Source organism: Mustela putorius, unplaced genomic scaffold (genome assembly GCF_011764305.1).
Source record: "Mustela putorius furo isolate JIRA1106 unplaced genomic scaffold, ASM1176430v1.1 tig00000275_pilon_pilon_pilon, whole genome shotgun sequence".
Classification (NCBI taxonomy): Eukaryota; Metazoa; Chordata; class Mammalia; order Carnivora; family Mustelidae; genus Mustela; species Mustela putorius.
The window spans coordinates 8,543,057-8,561,333 of record NW_025421341.1 but is presented as its reverse complement, the minus strand read 5'-3'; the positions used below and the strand labels follow the sequence as shown (position 1 = coordinate 8,561,333).

Genomic DNA, 18,277 nt, shown 5'->3' with positions numbered 1-18,277 from the left:
ACATCATTAGACTTTATTATTAGAACACTCATAAAATATTAAAACGGAAGTAATGTTTTTCCTTTCCATTTTGAAAATCTGAATAAAAAAATGAAGCATTTTGGGGTGCCTGGCTGGCTCAGTGGGTTAAGCCTCTGCCTTCGGCTCAGGTCATGATCTCAGGGTCCTGGAATCAAGCCCTGCGTCGGGCTCTCTGTTCAGCAGGGAGCCTCTTCCCCCTCTCTCTCTTCCTGAATCTCTGCCTACTGTGATCTCTGTCTCCCTCTCTCTCTCTCTCTCTGTCAAATAAATAAATAAATAAATCTTAAAAAAAAAATAAATAAAAATAAAAAATAAAACAATGAAGGATTTTAATAATTAGTCATTATCATGTACAGTTTACAGGTACAAAAGCATGGTCTCTTCTCTCAAAAGTGTATAGTCTAAATGTTATGTAATGATGAACAAATAATTAGGCAATTAATTAAGAATGGCAGTGATAATAAATACCAAGGCACTTAAAGAGATAAATAGGTAAAAGCTAAAATAATAATTCTTTACAGAAAAGATACACAGGACTTGCATTAGGATTTAAGAATAGTTAGAAAGGAAACAGAAGAAAATAAACCAGATTAGGAAATGGCAACAAAAACAAGTCAAGGCAGAGATAAAGGAAGATTCTAAAGTGTTTGTACAAATGAGGAAGACAAGGCTTAACAAGAATGAAGGATGAGTTGGGAGAAAAGTAGAAAATAGGGGTGCCTGGGTGGCTCAGTGGGTTAAGCCTCTGCCTTCAGCTCGGGTCATGATCCCAGGGTCCTGGGATCAAGCCCCGCATCGGGCTCTCTGCTCAGCAGGGAGCCTGCTTCCTCCTCTCTCTCTGACTGCCTCTTTGCCTGCTTGTGATCTCTGTCAAATTAATAAATAAAATCTCTAAAAAAAAAAAGTAAGAAAATAAAACAGGAAAAGATAATACCAGATTATGGAAGATGTTGAAAGCCATGTATAGTGGTGAATGATATGGAAAAAATGACACTGAACTTATTGGGCAGTGAGAAGAAATAATGAAAGCAATATTTAAAGAAGGTATTTTTAGAAAACTAGACAGTAGGCCCCAGAAATAGAAGAGTCAGAGATTAAAGTAAAGGCTGTTACCATAATTAAGTTCTAGATAACAAAAGTCTATGAAGAAGGAGGCCCCAATCACTCCATAAAAAGAGAGAGATTTTATTTATTTAAGAATGTCTTATTAGGTTCTTTCTAAATTAAAGTAATTTATTTGTCAGGAGGTGGGGCACAATCAGAGGGAATAGGGGGCAGAGGGAGAAGTGGACTCCTAGCTTAGCAGGGAGCCAGATGTGGGACTTGAACCCAGGACTCTGGGATCATGACTTGAGTCAAAGGCAGCTGCTTAACTGACTGAGCCACCAGGCATCCCAAAACAGATACTTTAAAGGAAAAACTAAAAGAATCAGATGATTATTTTAGTATGGGAAAGGAAGAATTTAATCTAAAACACTGTGGGGGCGCCCAGGTGGCTCAGTCTTTGGGCTTCTGCCTTTGGGGGGCCGTGATCCTGGGGTCCTGGGATGGAGCCCCACATCTGGCTCCCTGCTCGGTGGGAAGTCTGCTTCTCCCTCTCCCTTTGCCGCTCCCCCTGCTTGTGTTTCCTCTCTCACTGTATGTCTCTCGCTGTTAAATAAATACATAATCTCTAAAAAAAATTTAAAAAATAAAATAAAATAAAACACTGTGCCTAGGGGTGCTTGGGTGGCTCAGGCCATGATCCCAGGGTTCTAGGACTGAGCCCCACATTGGGCTCCCTTCTCAATGGGGAATCTGCTTCTCTCTCTTCCACTCCCCTGCTTGTGTTCTTTCTCTCTCTGTCAAATAAATAAATAAAATCTTGAAAAAATAAAACAAAAAATAAAACATTCTGCCTGAATGTCTAAGGAAAAGGTATTTGTCATTAAACAGATAAGGAGTTTAGAAGTACAGCTAGTTGGGGCACCTGGGTGGCTCAGTGGGTTGGACTTCTCTGCCTTTGGCTCAGGTTGTGATCTCAGGGTCCTGGGATCAAGCCCTGCATCGGGCTCTTTGCTCAGTAGGGAGCCTGCTTCCTCCTCTCTCTCTCTACCTGCTGCTCTGCCTACTTGTGATTCCTCTCTCTGTCAAATAAATAAATAAAATTTTTAAAAAACCTTAACACATAAATGTTAAAAAAAAAAAGTACAGCTAGTTGTGACATAGTAATTTCTGTTTAGCACCTGGTGAATTGAAGTGAAATTAAGTAAAGCTCCAATTAAGTAGCTGGAGATCTGGGGCAAGGGCATAATTAAAGAACCAGTGATAAAGATTTGGAAATCCTTTTTATAAAAGTGAGAGTTGAAAGTTAACAAAGTTGATCAGCTCTCCAAGGGATAAAATGTAGAGAAATAAAGTCAAACAGCAAAACTTAAAGTATTTTCATTGAGAATATGAAAAGAAATAAGTACAAGTAAAGAAAAAGTAATGGTCAAAAAATAAAAAGTAGAAAAACATGATAATGAAGATTACCTTGCATGGAAGACATGCAAGAGAAGAAATGATAGTGAAGCATGAAGGAATTTATATGATCTCTGCTTTAACAGAGCTTACACTCTCTAAGGAATAAAAGAACAGATGAGGTCAGAGTTAGCATTAAAACAAAGTATTACAGATACAGTCAAAAGTGGACATTTTGGGATGCATTATAGCAATAATCAATTTAATGAATCTAGGTAAGGATTATTTTTAACTCACCTCACAGCTCCTAAGACGGCAGGCCCACATAGGTGTGTTAGAAGAAAGTGGCTGGAGAGGAGCCAGAAAGGGTTCTTCAAGCATTCTGGGACAAGGAAGGAATATACATAAATATATATTATACACACACAAACACACATACGACATTCAACCGTTTTATCCCTTTAGCCAGTGTTACAGAAAATATACTGAGGTCATCAGTAAGAAACTGTAATAACAGGGGTATCTGGCTGGCACAAATGGTTAGAAGATATAAGATCTTAACTGTAATAATAACAATAGAGTTGGTGGGTGTATTTTAATTATAATTTTCTTTAAACAGCACTACTTTATTAGTTGCTAAAGAAAAGGCCTATGGGGACGCCTGGGTGGCTCAGTTGGTTAAGCAGCTGCCTTCGGCTCGGGTCATGATCCCAGCGTCCTGGGATCGAGTCCCACATCGGGCTCCTTGCTCTGCAGGGAGCCTGCTTCTCCCTCTGACTCTGCCTTCCACTCTGTCTGCCTATGCTCGCTCTTGCTCGCTCTCTCTGACAAATAAATAAAATCTTAAAAAAAAAAAAAAAGAAAAGGCCTATGTTTTTTCTTCCAAATATCTACAGCCCCAACAAAATTAAGTATTTTAATATCTCCTTCAAATCTTATTTTGTAGTCTTCTCATTTTATTTCATTATATAATTGTTTTTCATTTAACGAAAAAATGAGCCAATAAAACATCTTCGGGTGACTCATTAAGTTAACATGATACTATGTCAAGCTCTAAGACAAAATGTAATTACTAGTGTATAAATTTTTAATACTGTCTTTAAGAGTTAAAAGAATATAAGTAATACAAAATCCATATCTACATTTGCCTAAATTATTATAGTGTTAAAGGCAAAAATAAAAGCTGAAACATGTTATCAAAAAACACTTCATTACTTTACCACAGAGGAATTAAATACATAAAAAGATGATGAACCATTAAACATTTTAGGAACTAGAACGGATATTTCTTTTTTTTTTTTTTAGAATGGATATTTCTTCTAAAACCTCTATTAGTGCCAGATGTTTTCAGATTGCTTCAAAAGACAACAGGCAAGTGTCACTGAGGAAAAGTAGCACATTAGACATTATAGCTTTTTTTTTTTTAATTTAAAGATTTTATTTATTTGACAGACAGATCACAAGTAGGCAGAGAGGCAGACAGGGGAGGGGATGAGCAGGCTCCCCACTGAGCAGACAGCCCCATGCAGGACTCGATCCCAGGACACTGAGATCATGACCTGAGCCGATGGCAGAGTCTTTATCCCACTGAACTACTCAGGCGCCCCTGACATAGCTTCTAAAACAGTCTCCTAAGTTGCCAAGATGTCATTTAAATAATTAAAGATATTTGACAATTTGATGATAGTTTATTCTGTTTCTTGAATTTATAATCTTTTTTTTAGTCAGCTCACTTTAGATATGATAATTTTTAAAAAGATTTCCATGATAATTTCAAAACATGAACTCCTCTTTCCCGTGGACTCACCTGGCCACTGTCTTTTTGGGCAATGTGACAGACGCTTGTGGATGAAGAGTGTAACTACTGGTATTATCTGCTAGAACATCCACTCTTACAGTTGGTACATTTCTATCATTGGACTTCTCTTCAGAGACATCTTAACAGCAATAACAAGAACAATGCAACGTCAGTATCTTGATTAAGTCCGTGAGAATGTAACTAAGTAGAACTCATCGATTTGAAATACGAAAGGCAAGATAAAGATGCCAAAACTTATAATGTTTTATTGAGAATTTCCCTAATAAATCTGTTTAACTTCAAATTATAATACTGACTACTGAAATTTTGTAATTACATTTTTGAAGCTTATATTGAACAGCTAGGATATAAAAGTGGTACAATTGTTATGTTAACAGTTTCATAATATAATAGGAAAGTATAAAACTTTTTCATTTTTTTAAAAAAAATTTAAAAATTCAACTAGCCAGCATATAATACATCGTTAGTATCAAACATTTTTTTTCATTTTTATACCATGTTTTTCATTTTGTCTTCAAACTGTTTTTTCCCTTAAGTTTTAACTATTAACAAAGGCGAAGAACCATATCACTAAGGTAAAAATATCTATTCTAAATCATTAGCTATGAATGAACGATGAAACAGTGTAGCAATGGTATTAGATAGAAAAGGAAAAAAAGTAAAAGAAAAGAACTAACAGGAATATTATCAATAGGTTAAGAAAGAGTAAAAAAAAAATGGGGAGCATGATTCTCCTTTCTGAGTCTGAAGGAAAAAAAGAAGAGCAAAGAGGATGAAAAAAATAGTTAAATAAAAGAGTAATGAATCACATGGCTAACAACAATATTGATAAAAATACAAATATAATAATTTCTCCAGTAACTATTATCACTATAATCTTGTTATTGTAGCTGTTATTACTGTTATTATAATTAAAAAGAATTTATTTTATGCTCACTGGTCATTTGGGAGGAAGCAAGAGTCAACCAGCTTCACAGAATTCCAAAATGAAATAGACAGCTAACCTAGACAGGAGTTGAAAAATGAACTTGAAATTTATTTGGGCTAAGAAACTTTTTCTAATTATTCAGTTCACAACCTTACCCAAAGAGATTGATTTTAGCACGAACTTTCATGAGGTGATTTTCTGATATATATATATCTGTTCTTTAAAACATTCTTAAATCCCATATATCCCATGATTACTCACCCTGAGGACTATTCACATCCACAAGCTGCCCCTGAGGTACAATCACTTGTGCCATTCCTGTCTGTGTAGATGGAATTACATGCAGCACCTGTCCATTTTCTGAGGGGTTGGCAACAATCATCTTGAACATTAAGAAAGAAATCAAATGCATAAGCCAACAATGCTTTAACACAATTATTACTAAATAAATGATTAAAGACATGCCTATCTGTATGGTAGATACTATTATTTCCCTCATTTTGTAGATGAAAACACTGAGGTACTCTTTCGGAGCTGGTAAGTGTTAAAGCTAGGATTCAAAACAGGTAGTTTGACTCTGTGTCCTATGATCTTAACCACCTATGGTCTTTTTTTTTTTTTTTTTTTTTTAACCACCTATGGTCTTAATCATTACACATGTATGAGGTCTAATTACTTAGTAATGTGAACAAGAATCTCACAGGACTTAATGTATTTGCTTTTTTTCTACTTACTGTATTATATCCCTATTTGTTCTGTATTTTATGTCACTTTCATTCGTATCTCACAATGTATCTTGTTAGATGTCTAATTAAACAGAATTTATTTTTATATCTTTGAATTTTTATATATTCTGTCTTGGTCCATAAGGAATACCAAAGAATGCCCCAAAAGTCTGAAAATATAAAAAAAAATTATGTTTACTATTTCTATTTTTTCCTTCAGCTTAACATTGAATCTATTCCCTTAAATTTAGAGAACTAAATTTAGTTCAACTAAAAGGGTCAACTAAAAGGCTGTCTAAAGCTGGAAAAAAAAAAACAAAAAACGATTTTGAGCCCAACATTTGAAAAACAAAACTAATATATTTTTTAAGATTTAATTTATTTTTTCTCAGTGTTCAAAAATTGTTTATGTACCACATCCAGTGCTCCATGCAATACGTGTCCTCCATTTGAAGACAAGTTTATCTTAAATTTCCAGACTTTCTGGACACCCTGTACACTTTATTACCTAACATATTACTCTTCTATTGACACAGTGTAACTGTTTTACCCAAGGTCTACGAGCCTCAATTCTTATTCAAGTAATTCTTTGTAATCATTCCAACACACTTACCAAGAGGGCCTTTTTTAAATTAAATTTTTTAAATTAACATATTTTATTTGCCCCAGGGGTACCAGTCTGTGAATCATAAGGCTTACACACTTCACAGCTCTGACCATAGTGCACACCCTCCCCAATGTCCATAACCCAAACACCCTCTCCATACCCCCTCCCCCAAGCAAGCCTGAGTTTGTTTTGTGACATTGAGTCTCTTATGCTTTGTCTCCCTCCCGATCCCAGCTTGTTTCATTTTTTCCTCCCCTACCCCTTATACCCCCCACGTTGCCTCTCAAATTCCTTATATCAGGGAGATCATATAATTGTTTTTCTCTGATTGACTTATTTTGCTCAGCATAATACCCTCTAGTTCCATTCATGTCATTGCAAATGGCAAGATGTCATTTCTTTTGATGGTTGCATAGTATTCCATTGTATGTATATATATATATACCACATCTTTATCCATTCATCTGTTGATGGACATCTAGGTTCTTTCCATACTTTGGCAATTGTGGACATTGCTGCTATAAACATTCGGGTGCACACGCCCCTTCGTATCACTACATTTGTATCTTTAGGGTAAATACCCAGTAGTGCGATTGCTTCAAGTTTTTGAGGAACCTCCATGCTGTTTTCCAGAGTGGCTGCACCAGCTTGCATTCCCACCTACAGGGTAGGAGGGCTCCCCTTTCTTTGCATCCTTACCAGCATCTGTCGTTTTTTTGTTAATTTTAGCCATTCTAACTGGTGTGAGGTGGTATCTCATTGTGGTTTTGATTTGTATTTCCCTGATGCCAAGTGATGTGGAGCACTTTTTCATGATTCTGTTGGCCACCTGGACGTCTTCTTTGCAGAAGTGTCTATTCATATCCTCTGCCTATTTCTCGATTGGATTATTCTTTGACTATTGAGTTTGATAAGTTCTTTTTTTTTTTTTAAAGATTTTATTTATTTATTTGACAGAGAGAAATCACAAGTAGATGGAGAGGCAGGCAGAGAGAGAGAGAGGGAAGCAAGCCCCTGCTGAGCAGAGAGCCCGATGTGGGACTCGATCCCAGGACCCTGAGATCATGACCTGAGCCGAAGGCAGCGGCTTAACCCACTGAGCCACCCAGGCGCCCTGATAAGTTCTTTATAGATTTTGGATACTAGCCCTTTATCTGATATGTCATTCCCGAATATCTTCTCCCATTCTGTCAGTTTCCTTTTGGTTTTGTTGACTGTTTCCTTTGCTGTGCAAAAGCTTATGATCTTGATGGAAGTCCCAATAGTTCATTTTTGCCCTTGCTTCCCTTGCCTTTGGCGATGTTTCTAGGAAGAAGTTGCTGTGGCTGAGGTCAAAGAGGTTGGTGCCTGTGTTCCCCTTAGGGATTTTGATGGATTCCTTTCTCACACTGAGGTCTTTTATCCATTTTGGGTCTTATTTTCGTGCGCGGTGTAAGCAAATGGTCCAGTTTAATTTTTCTGCATGTGGCTGTCCAATTTTCCCAACACCATCTGTTGAAGAGACTGTCTTTATTCCATTGGACATTCTTTCCTGCTTTGTCAAAGATTAGTAGACTACAGAGTTGAGGATCTATTTCTGGGCTCTCTATTCTGTTCCATTGATCTATGTGTCTGTTTTTGTTCCAGTACCATACTGTCTTGATGATGACAGCTTTGTAATAGAGCTTGAAGTCTGGAATTGTGATGCCACCAACTTTAGCTTTATTTTTCAACATTCCTCTGGCTATTCAAGGTCTTTTCTGGTTCCATATAAACTTTAGGTTTATTTGTTTCATTTTTTTGAAAAAAAAAAAAAGGTAGTATTTTGATAGGGATTGCATTATATGTGTAGGTTGCATTAGTTAGCATAGACATTTGCACAATATTTGTGCTTCCAATCCATGAGCATGGAACATTTTTCCATTTCTTTGTGTCTTCCTCAATTTCTTTCATGAGTACTTAATAGTTTTCTGAGTACAGATTCTTTGCCTCTTTGTTTAGGTTTATTCCTAGGTATCTTACGGTTTTGGGTGCAATTGTAAATGGGATTGACTCCTTCATTTCTCTTTCTTTTGTCTTGTTGTTGGTGAATAGAAATGCAACTGATTTCTGTGCATAGATTTTATATCCTGACACTTTACTGAATTCCTGTACAAGGTCTAGCAGTTTTGGAGTGGAGTCTTTTGGGTTTTCCACATAAAGTATCATATCATCTGCAAAGAGTGATAGTTTGACTTCTACTTTGCTAATTTGGGTGCCTTTAATTTCTTTTTGTTGTCTGATTGCTGAGGGTAGGATTCCTAGTACTATGTTGAATAGCAGTGGTGATAGCGGACATCCCTGCTGTATTCTTGACCTTAGCAGAAAAGCTCTCATTTTGTCTCCACTGAGAATGATATTCATGGTGGGTTTTTCCTAGATGGCTTTGAAGATATTGAGGTATGTACCCTCTATCCCTATACTTTGAAGAGTTTTGATCTAGAAAGGATGCTGTACTTTGTCAAATGCTTTTTCTGCATCTATTGAGAATATCATATGGTTCTTTCCTTTCTTTTCTTAATGTACTATATCACATTGACTGATTTACAAATGCTGAACCAACCTTGCAGCCCTGGAATAAATCCCACTTGGTTGTGGCGAATAATCCTTTCAATGGATCCTACTGGCCGGTATTTTGGTGAGAATTTTCACATCTGTATTCATCTAGGGTATTGGTCTGTAATTCTTTTTGTTGGGGTCTCTGTCTGGTTTTGGGATCAAGGTAATGTGGCCTCATAAAATGAGTTTGAAAGTTTTCCTTCCATTTCTGTTTTCTGGAACAGTTTCAGGAGAATAGGTATTATTTCTTCTTTAAATGTTTGGTAGAATTCCCCTGGGAAACCATTTGGCCCTGGACTCTTGTTTGGTGGGAGATTTTTGATGACTGCTTCAATCTCCTTACTGATTATGGGTCTGTTTCTTCCTGGTTCAGTTTTGGTAGATTATGTATCTCTATGACTTCAGCCATTTCTTCCAGATTGTCAGACTTGCTGGTGTACAGTTGCTCATAATATGTTCCTATACTTGTTTTTATTTCTTTGGTGTTGGTTGTCATCTCTCCTCTTTCATTCATGATTTTTATTATTTGGGTCCTTTCTCTTTTCTTTTTGATAAGTTTGGGCAGGAGTTTAACAATCTTATTAATTCTTTCAAAGAACCAGCTCCTAGTTTCATTGATTTGTTCTCTCATTCTTTCAATTTCTATTTCACTGATTTCTGCTCTGATCTTTATTTCTCTTCTCCTGCTGGGTTTAGGCTTTCTTTGCTGTTCTTTCTCCAGCTCCTTTGGGTATAGGGTTAGGCTGTGTACCTGAGACCTTCTTGTTTCTTAAGAAAGACTTGTATGGCTATATACTTTCTTCTCAGGACCACCTTTGCTGTGTCCCACAGATTTTGAACAGCTGTGTTTTCATTATCATTTGTTTCCATGAATTTTTTCAATTCTTCTTTAATTTCCTGGTTGACCCATTCATTCTTTAGAAGGATGCTCTTTAGTCTCCATGTATTTGAGTTCTTTCCAACTTTCCTCTTGTGATTGAGTTCTAGTTTCAGAGTACTGTGGTCTGAGAATACGCAGGGAATGATTCGTCTTTCGGTACCAGTTGAGACCTGATTTGTGACCCAGTATGTGATCTATTCTGGAGAATGTTCCATGAGCACCAGAAAAGAATGTGTATTGTTGCTTTGGGATGGAATGCTCTGAATATATCTGTTATGTCCATCTGGTCCAGTGTGTCATTTAAGGTCTTTATTCCCTTGTTGATCTTTTCCTTGGATGATCTGTGCATTTCAGTGAGGCGGGGGGGGGGGGCGTTAAAATCCCCTACTATTATTGTATTATTGTCAAGTGTTTCTTTAATTTTGTTATTAATTGGTTTATATAGTTGGCTGCTCCCATTTTAGGGGAACAGACATTTAAAATTGTTAGCTCTTATTGTTGGACAGACCCTTTGAGTATGATTTAGCAGATTCAATTATTTTGAGTATGATACCATTGTATGTTACAGACTTCTTGCCCTGAGCTGCTTTCAGGATTTTCTTTTTGTCACTAAGACTTGTAAGTGTTACTATTAGATGACGGGATATAGACCTATTCTTATTGATTTTGGGGGGAGGGTGTGTTCTCTGTGCCTCCTGGATATTGATGCTTGCTCTCTTTGCCGTATTAGGGAAATTCTCTGTTATAGTCCACTCCAATATACATTCTGGCCCCTCTCTCTTTCTTCTTCTTCTGGAATCCCAATTCTTCTAATATTGTTTCGTCTTATGATATCACTTATCTCTCAAATTCTTCCCTCATGGTCCAGTAGTTGTTTGTCTCTCTTTTGCTCAGCTTCTTTATTCTCTGTCATTTGGTCTTCTTTGTCAGTGATTCTCTCTTCTGCCTCATTTATCCTAACAGTAAGAGCCTCCATTTTTTATGGCACCTAATTAATAGCTTTTTTGATCTCAGCTTGGTTAGATTTTAATTCTTTTATTTCTCCAGAAAGGGCTTTTATTTCTTTAGACAGGGTTTCTCTAATATCTTCCATGCCTGTTTGGAGCCCAGGTAACACCTTGAGAATCATCATTCTGAACTCTCGATCTGACATTTTACCAATGTCCATACTGATTAGGTCCCTAGCCTCTGGTACTGCCTCTTGTTCTTTTTTTGTGTGTGGTGAGTTTTTCCCGCCTTTTCATTTTACCCAGAGAATATGTGAAGGAGAGAATGAAACACTAAAAGGGTGGCAAAGACCCCAGAAAAATGTACGCTAACCAAATCAGAAGAGACCCCAAATAGGGGAAGAAGAAAAGGGGTAAAAAGAAATTTATTAAAAAAAAAATTTTTTTTTAACTATATGATAGACTGGTGAATAGAACAGAGCCACCCACTTGATTTGGGTGTATTTTGGTCTCTTAAAAGAAACTACCTCCCAAAATTTTTAAAGAAAGAAAAACTTATATATATATACATCAAAATAAGAACAAACATGAGAAGGAACGGAATATGACTGTAAAGATGAAAATAAAAAAAGAATTCTAAACAAGGAATTGATAAGATAAGTTGGTTGGAAAAAGAAAGAGGAGAGAATTTGCTCAGGCTGGAGACCATATCAAAGCCCTATCCTATATTTAGGGTATATTTTGATCTATTGGAAGAAACTGTATCCCAAAATTTTTGTATAAGAAAAAACCCTTTATGTATACAAAAAATATAGATACTATGAAGGATAAAGATAAAATATGACTACAATAATGGAGGTTTAAAAAGTGTTTTTTAAAGAAAGTATTGTTAAGATAAACTAATTTAAAAACCTTAAAAGAGGAAAGAGGACACGTTAAATAAAATTAGAATAAGAAAAAAATAAATAAAATAAATTTAATTAACTTTGCAAGACTAAAGAATCATGAGGTGAAAGCCATGAATTCCATGCTTTGCTTTCTCTTCCTCTGGAATTCCACTGTCCTCCTTGATCAGTGAGCTTGGTCTTGGCTGGATGTTCTTGCTGATCTTCTGGGGTGATTCTCAAATGTCTTTGCCCGAGGTGGAATTGCACTGCCCTTGCCAGGGGCCAGGCTAAGTAATCTACTGTTTGCTCTCAGGAGCTCTTTTGTTCCCTGAACACTTTCTGTAGAGCCCTGGAGGACAGGAATGAAAAATGGCAGCCTCCCATTCTCCGGCCTGGAGGGAAGACAGCCTTTCTGTTTTATAAAACATGAAAACATTACTGATGCGTGACAGAGAGTGCAGCTCTAGTTTTAAGAGGGTCATTGGAAAAAAATTTTAATTTAAAAAAAATTAAATTTGAAAAAAATTTCAATGAAGTAGATGCTTTAGGGACAATTACTATAAACATTTCTCAGAAATTAAGACTAGTAATTGTTTCCCTCCCCCAAAGTTTATCAAGTTTCTTAAGATAAAAATACCTTGCCATAACTCTTATCACTTCACTATGAAAAAGTAACTGTAAACTCTGATGACAATAATTGCTTGACGTTTGTTGAATGCATACTAAATGGCAAGACTTTACATGCATTATTGTATTTATTCCCTATCATATGTAAATCAAGTATATACATTTTATACTTGAGGATACTGTCATAAGAGGTTACACAACTCATGCAAGATAGGGTGGTGAGTTGAAATTCAAACCCAAATTCAAACAACTATTCTATACTGCTTCCCATTATCTGATGATTTTACTTAACCTAAAAGAAGACAAAAACAATACAAGAAATATTGCTGGGCTTTAAAAGGCAACAGTAATAACATGGTTTTTAAATTCCTTTCTCCTTAAATAAGATCAAATACTTGTAAAAAAATATTCCATTCATTCTTAGAAAATAAATCTACTAAATCCAAATAAAACACATATATTTATAATTTATTTACTCATATGAAAATTTCATAATTAAGAAAGATCTGTGGAATACCTCTAACTTTTGGAAATCTGCTTCCTATGTAGAGTGGAGGAGAGCCTCCTCTACTTTCCCCTTCCTTAGCTTTCTCCTCCCATAGCTTCCTTCTACCTGGTACCTAGAAAACTATTTTCAGTTCATGTAATTTGATAACAGTGACAATAATATTACTTTTCCTATTTTAAAAGAAAGTTACTTTTAATCTTCGCTATGAAATCAAAGTTTTGAAAAGTCACCTGTTGCAATGCATTCTATTTGAGGCAGACCATAAATATTATCAGAAAACCTTGACTAATAAGTAGTCATATTTACTGGGCTCTTTGTGTACTGTACGATATATCTGATAAATCCAAAAATACCATCCCTGCTTCACTTTAAAACCTCTTCATTTGTTGCAGATTCACCCACTACAGAATCTTTACTACTTCCTTGATAACTTCTACATCAAAAAAAAAATCACATTAAAGAAAAATTTTTTTTTTAAAGATTTTATTTATTTATTTGAGAGAGACACAGTGAGAGAGAACATGAGCGAGGAGAAAGTCAGAGAGAGAAGCAGACTCCCCTTGGAGCTGGGAGCCGGATGCGGGACTCGATCCCGGGACTCTGGGATCATGACCTCAGCCGAAGGCAGTCGTCCAACCAACTGAGCCACCCAGGCGTCCCAAGAAAAATTTTTTTTAAAAAAAGCTCCATATGGTGGGAGATCTTGAAAATGAGAAAGACTGTGCATGTATAGGGGCAGGGGTTTTTTTAAGCATCACTATACTTCTGCTCAGTTTTGCTTTGTTTTTTTTTTTTAAAAGATTTTATTTATTTATTTGACAGAGAGAGATCACAAGTAGGCATAGAGGCAGGCAGAGAGAGAGAGGAGGAAGCAGGCTCCCTGCTGAGCAGAGAGCCCGACGCGGGACTCGATCCCAGGACCCTGAGATCATGACCTGAGCCGAAGGCAGCGGCTTAACCCACTGAGCCACCCAGGCGCCCTCAGTTTTGCTTTGAATCTAAAATTGCTCTTAGGGTGCCTGGGTGGCTCAGTGGTTACAGCCTCTGCCTTCGGCTCAGGTCATGATTCCAGGGTCCTGGGAGCTAGCCCTGCATCGGACTCTCTGCTCAGCAGGGAGCCTGCTTCCTCCTCTCTTTCTGCCTGCCTCTCTGCCTGCTTGTGCTCTCTCTCTCTGACAAATAAATAAATAAATAAATAAATAAAATCTTTATAAATGACTAATAAAATTAATACACATCTTATAAGACTGTTCAAGAAAAAATAGAGAAGGTGCCAACAAGCAGTGTCAGGAAGAAAATGGGGGCATCATCCTACTGCTTCTATAGATTTAAAATATTTATATGCTTTGTTCTATACTTGATATATAATAGCTGCAGAATAACAATACTAAGATTATTATTAATATTAAATTCATTGAAAGTTTACACATTTTGTTTCTAGATTATATCTTGTTAGAGATGTACAATCAGATTACTGTCTTTGAAATAATTCACTAAGGTGCTTGAGTGGCTCAGTTGGTTAAGTGTCTACCTTTAGCTCAGGTCATGATCTCAGGGTCCTTGGATCGAGTACCCCAACAGGCTCAGCAGGGAGCCTGCTTCCTCCCTCTTTGCCTACTTGTGATTTCTCTGTCAAATAAATAAAACCTTTTAAAAAAAATAAAAATAAAATAATTCTATTATGTAATTAATACCCATTGCAGAAAATTTGGAAAACAGGTAAACAAGACATATGTTATTCTTCGTATTATTAATGTAAAGATATTCTTTTTTTTTTAATGTAAGGATATTCTTATTAGTCAGAGAGAAACAAAGTTTTTCTCAATAATTCTCTTTAATTTCCAACAAAACCATCTTTTATTTCTTCTACTCAAACTTGGCCATGAATATTTCAGAAACAATTTAAAGCAGCATTTTCACCTTTTATGCACTGTCACTTACATGACACATACGTATCTACATCAGCGAAGCTATGTCTAATTGCCAGTATACCACTGCTATTTCCATTGTTTTCTTTTGCTTCAAGAAGGCATACCAACCTGTGGCATGCAAGTTAGTGACTGAGAGATGGATAAAGCAATAACCTTGAGTTCAGTCAAATGCATACACAAAAATAAATGTAAGTTACATGTAAACTCTGGCACTAGTCACATGATACATTTCCAACTGATCTCAAAGTAACAGTGTACCTAGACCTAGTGACTGGGAAGTAGTTTTACATTCTATTAGTAATCCTATAATGAAATCTTTTAAAATCTTCAGGTAACATTAAAATGAACGTCATGGAAACAGTATTTTCAAAGCAATGCAAGTCAACAGTTTCAAGAAATTAAGGTCATCTAGTAAGGTTAATACATTTTGCTAAATAGCATAAAACTGATTATTTATGAAATACACTCACCATTTGTGCATTAGAATCCCCCAATGACTGGAGTTCATATTGAATAGGTTGCTTATTTTGGTCCACTAGATGGAATTGTTCTGCAGAAAGAGTCTGTGTCTGCCCTGGTATATTCTGTGATGTGAGTGAATTATCTGCTTCATGAGAGGCGATGGGTAAAACTCTAGGAGAACCATTCTGTCCAAAGGAAGGATCCCTGGAGTCCATGCAGGTTAGATGCTTTTGTAAAGAAAAAAAAAGCACTAAGGGTGTTTGTAAAATATGTCACAATTTGTATCTTTTAAATTAAAAAAAAAATTTTTTTTAAGGTTTTAAGTAATCTCTACACCCAACATGGGACTCAAATTCACAACCCCAAGAGTAGCAGGCTCTATCAATTGAACCAGCCCGGAGCCCGTAATGTTCTAATAAAAAACAAACAAACAAAAAAAAACACCACAAAACAAAGAATGTTTATTAGCCACTGTGGAAACAGTATGGAGGTTCCTCAAAAAATTAAAAATGTAACTACCTTATGATCCAGTAATCACAATACTGGGTATTTATCAGAAAATACAAAAACATTAATTCAAAGGGATACATGAACCCGTATGTTTATACAGCAGCATTATTTACAATAACCGAATTATGGAAACAGCTTAAGTATCCAATGATTGATGAATGGATGTGGTATGAATTGATGAAGATGTGGTATAAGACACAATGGGATATTATTCAGCCATAAAAAAAAAAGAATGACATCTTGCCATGTGCAACAACATGGATGGAGCTAGAAAGTATAATGCTAAGTGAAGTCAGTCAAAGAAAGAGAAATACCATATGATTTCACTCATATATGGAATTTAAGAAATAAACAAATGAGGAAAGGGATAAAGAGAAAGAGAAAATCAAGAAACAGACTATTAATAAAAGAGAACATACTGATGATTACTAGAGCAGGGGGTAGGGAGGTGGGGTGGACAGGTTAAATAGGAGATGGGGATTAAGGAATGTACTTGTTTTGGGGGATTTTGGGGGTTTTTGTTTGTTTTTACAATTTTTTTTGTTTTTGTTTTTGTTTTTACACTTTGTTAAAGTAGGTTCCATGGCCAATGCAGGGCCCAAACTAACAACCCTGAGATCAAGACCTGAGCTGAGATGAACAGTCAGATGCCCAACATTAGACTGAGCCACCCAGGCACCCAGGAGTGCACTTGTGATGAGCACTTGGTGATGTATAAAACAGTTGAACCAATATATTATATACCTGAAACTAATATGTTAATTATCTGGAATTTAAAGTAAAATAAATAGAAAGCCATAATAAAAATGGAAAGATTCATTTCTCAGTTAATTATTCACTTCATTTTTCACAAGAGTCAATTCACACAGACTGATATAGACAGCTGTTCTAAACCGAAATTGTTGATTTTTATATTTTATTTCAATCGTATTGAAATAAAATTGTCCATGGGAACACATCCTGAAGTCATGATATATAATTCAAAACACAGATTTTTCTTTATATATAGATTTTAAGAATATAGAATTTTTATAATAGAGCTTTTAAGTAAAAGCTTTACTTTTGGTGCACCTGGGTGACTCAGTGGGTTAAGCATCTGCCTTCAGCTCAGGTCATGATCTCAGGGTCCTGAGATCAAGCCCTGCACCGGGCTCTCTGCTCAGTAGGGAGCCTGCTTGCCTCTCTCTCTGCCAACTTGTGATCTCTGTCAAATTAAAAAAAAAAAAAAAAAAGCTTTACTTTTAAGTAAAGCTCTATATTATAAAGTTAAGTATATGATAGAATTGTGGATAAATTGTAACTTTCTTGAATAAAATTAAATATAATACTATTTCTTATACATTAAAAAGTTATTAAATGGGGGCACCTGGGTGGCTCAGTTGGTTAAGCATCTGCCTTTGGATCAGATCATAATCCTAGGGACCGGGGATCAAGCCCCACATAAGGCTCCCTGTGCAGCAGGGAGCCTGCTTCTCTCTCTCCCTCTGCCTGCCACTTTCCATGCTGTGTTATCCATCAAATAAATAAATAAAACCTTAAAAAAATATAGAAGTTGTTAAATGGAATGGAAAAAAGTTCCCAGTTAAATTCTTACCTCATATACTTGAGAATCTGTTTTTGATTCTTCAGAATCATTATGGTTGACTCTTAGGGAATCGTTAGATTGTTCCATGCTGGTATATTCAATTCCATTTTCTTCTATTAGTTAATAGCTGAAAAAAATGTAAGTATCTGATGAAAGCACTTAACATTTTTATGGAATGTTTGTCTTAAATAAATCTCACATTTCTCCTACTGTGTTAACCCATACTATTCAGGTTAAATAATTTCTATTCTATAGATTAAGAAAATAAACATTTTTGTTAAATGACTTGCCAAGTCACCAGAATACATTCAGGCCAAAACAAAGATTACCATTATGTAGTTTCTTCATCTTACCCTTGATTAAACTCATATACTGGTTAATTAAGATTGTTGTTACAAAACAGGTACTTTTCACCCTTTCAAATACTTCTAAAATTCTCATTTTATAAAGATTTAATGCAAATAAAGGTTCTTAATTTTATGAGTTGAGCACATACTATTGTAGCATTAGATAATTTTAGAAAAGATGTTTTGGTGTAGACAGATTATATACAAACAGATCTTACCATAATGCACATCATACCACTAATACTGGGTTGACAAACTTTGAAAATGAATAAATATGTATTCCAAAAGTTTGAGCCACTTAGGCTTGGTACAGTGGTTAGCTCGAGTGGTGACCTGGCTTTACACACACACCCATACACACACACACACACACAGACACACACACAGACACACACACACACTGCCCCCTTGGGATATTTTGCAAAGTTTGGAAATATTTTTGGTTGTCAAAAATGAGAGAAGAGTGCTACTAGA

At 35.9% G+C, this 18,277-nt stretch overlaps 1 protein-coding gene across 10 annotated transcripts in view; it reads right to left on the bottom strand.

Moving 5' to 3' along the window:
- CARF (calcium responsive transcription factor) overlaps positions 1-18,277 on the bottom strand; it is an 87,702-nt gene that overhangs the window by 53,387 nt on the left and 16,038 nt on the right. For 9 of the 10 annotated variants that reach the window (XR_006606351.1, XR_001181465.2, XR_006606350.1 and 6 more), the window contains 5 exons: positions 17,466-17,583; positions 15,370-15,588; positions 5,472-5,592; positions 4,271-4,400; positions 2,761-2,845 (listed from right to left, as the gene is read on the bottom strand). Coding sequence is in view for 7 of the 10 variants with exons in the window: in XM_045078585.1 (XP_044934520.1) it covers positions 2,761-2,845; positions 4,271-4,400; positions 5,472-5,592; positions 15,370-15,588; positions 17,466-17,543 (633 nt within the window). In the remaining 3 variants the exon portion in view is untranslated. Of the gene's footprint in view, positions 1-2,760; positions 2,846-4,270; positions 4,401-5,219; positions 5,287-5,471; positions 5,593-15,369; positions 15,589-17,465; positions 17,584-18,277 lie in introns of those variants that run through there. The other variant, XM_004764191.3, reaches the window with a different exon arrangement.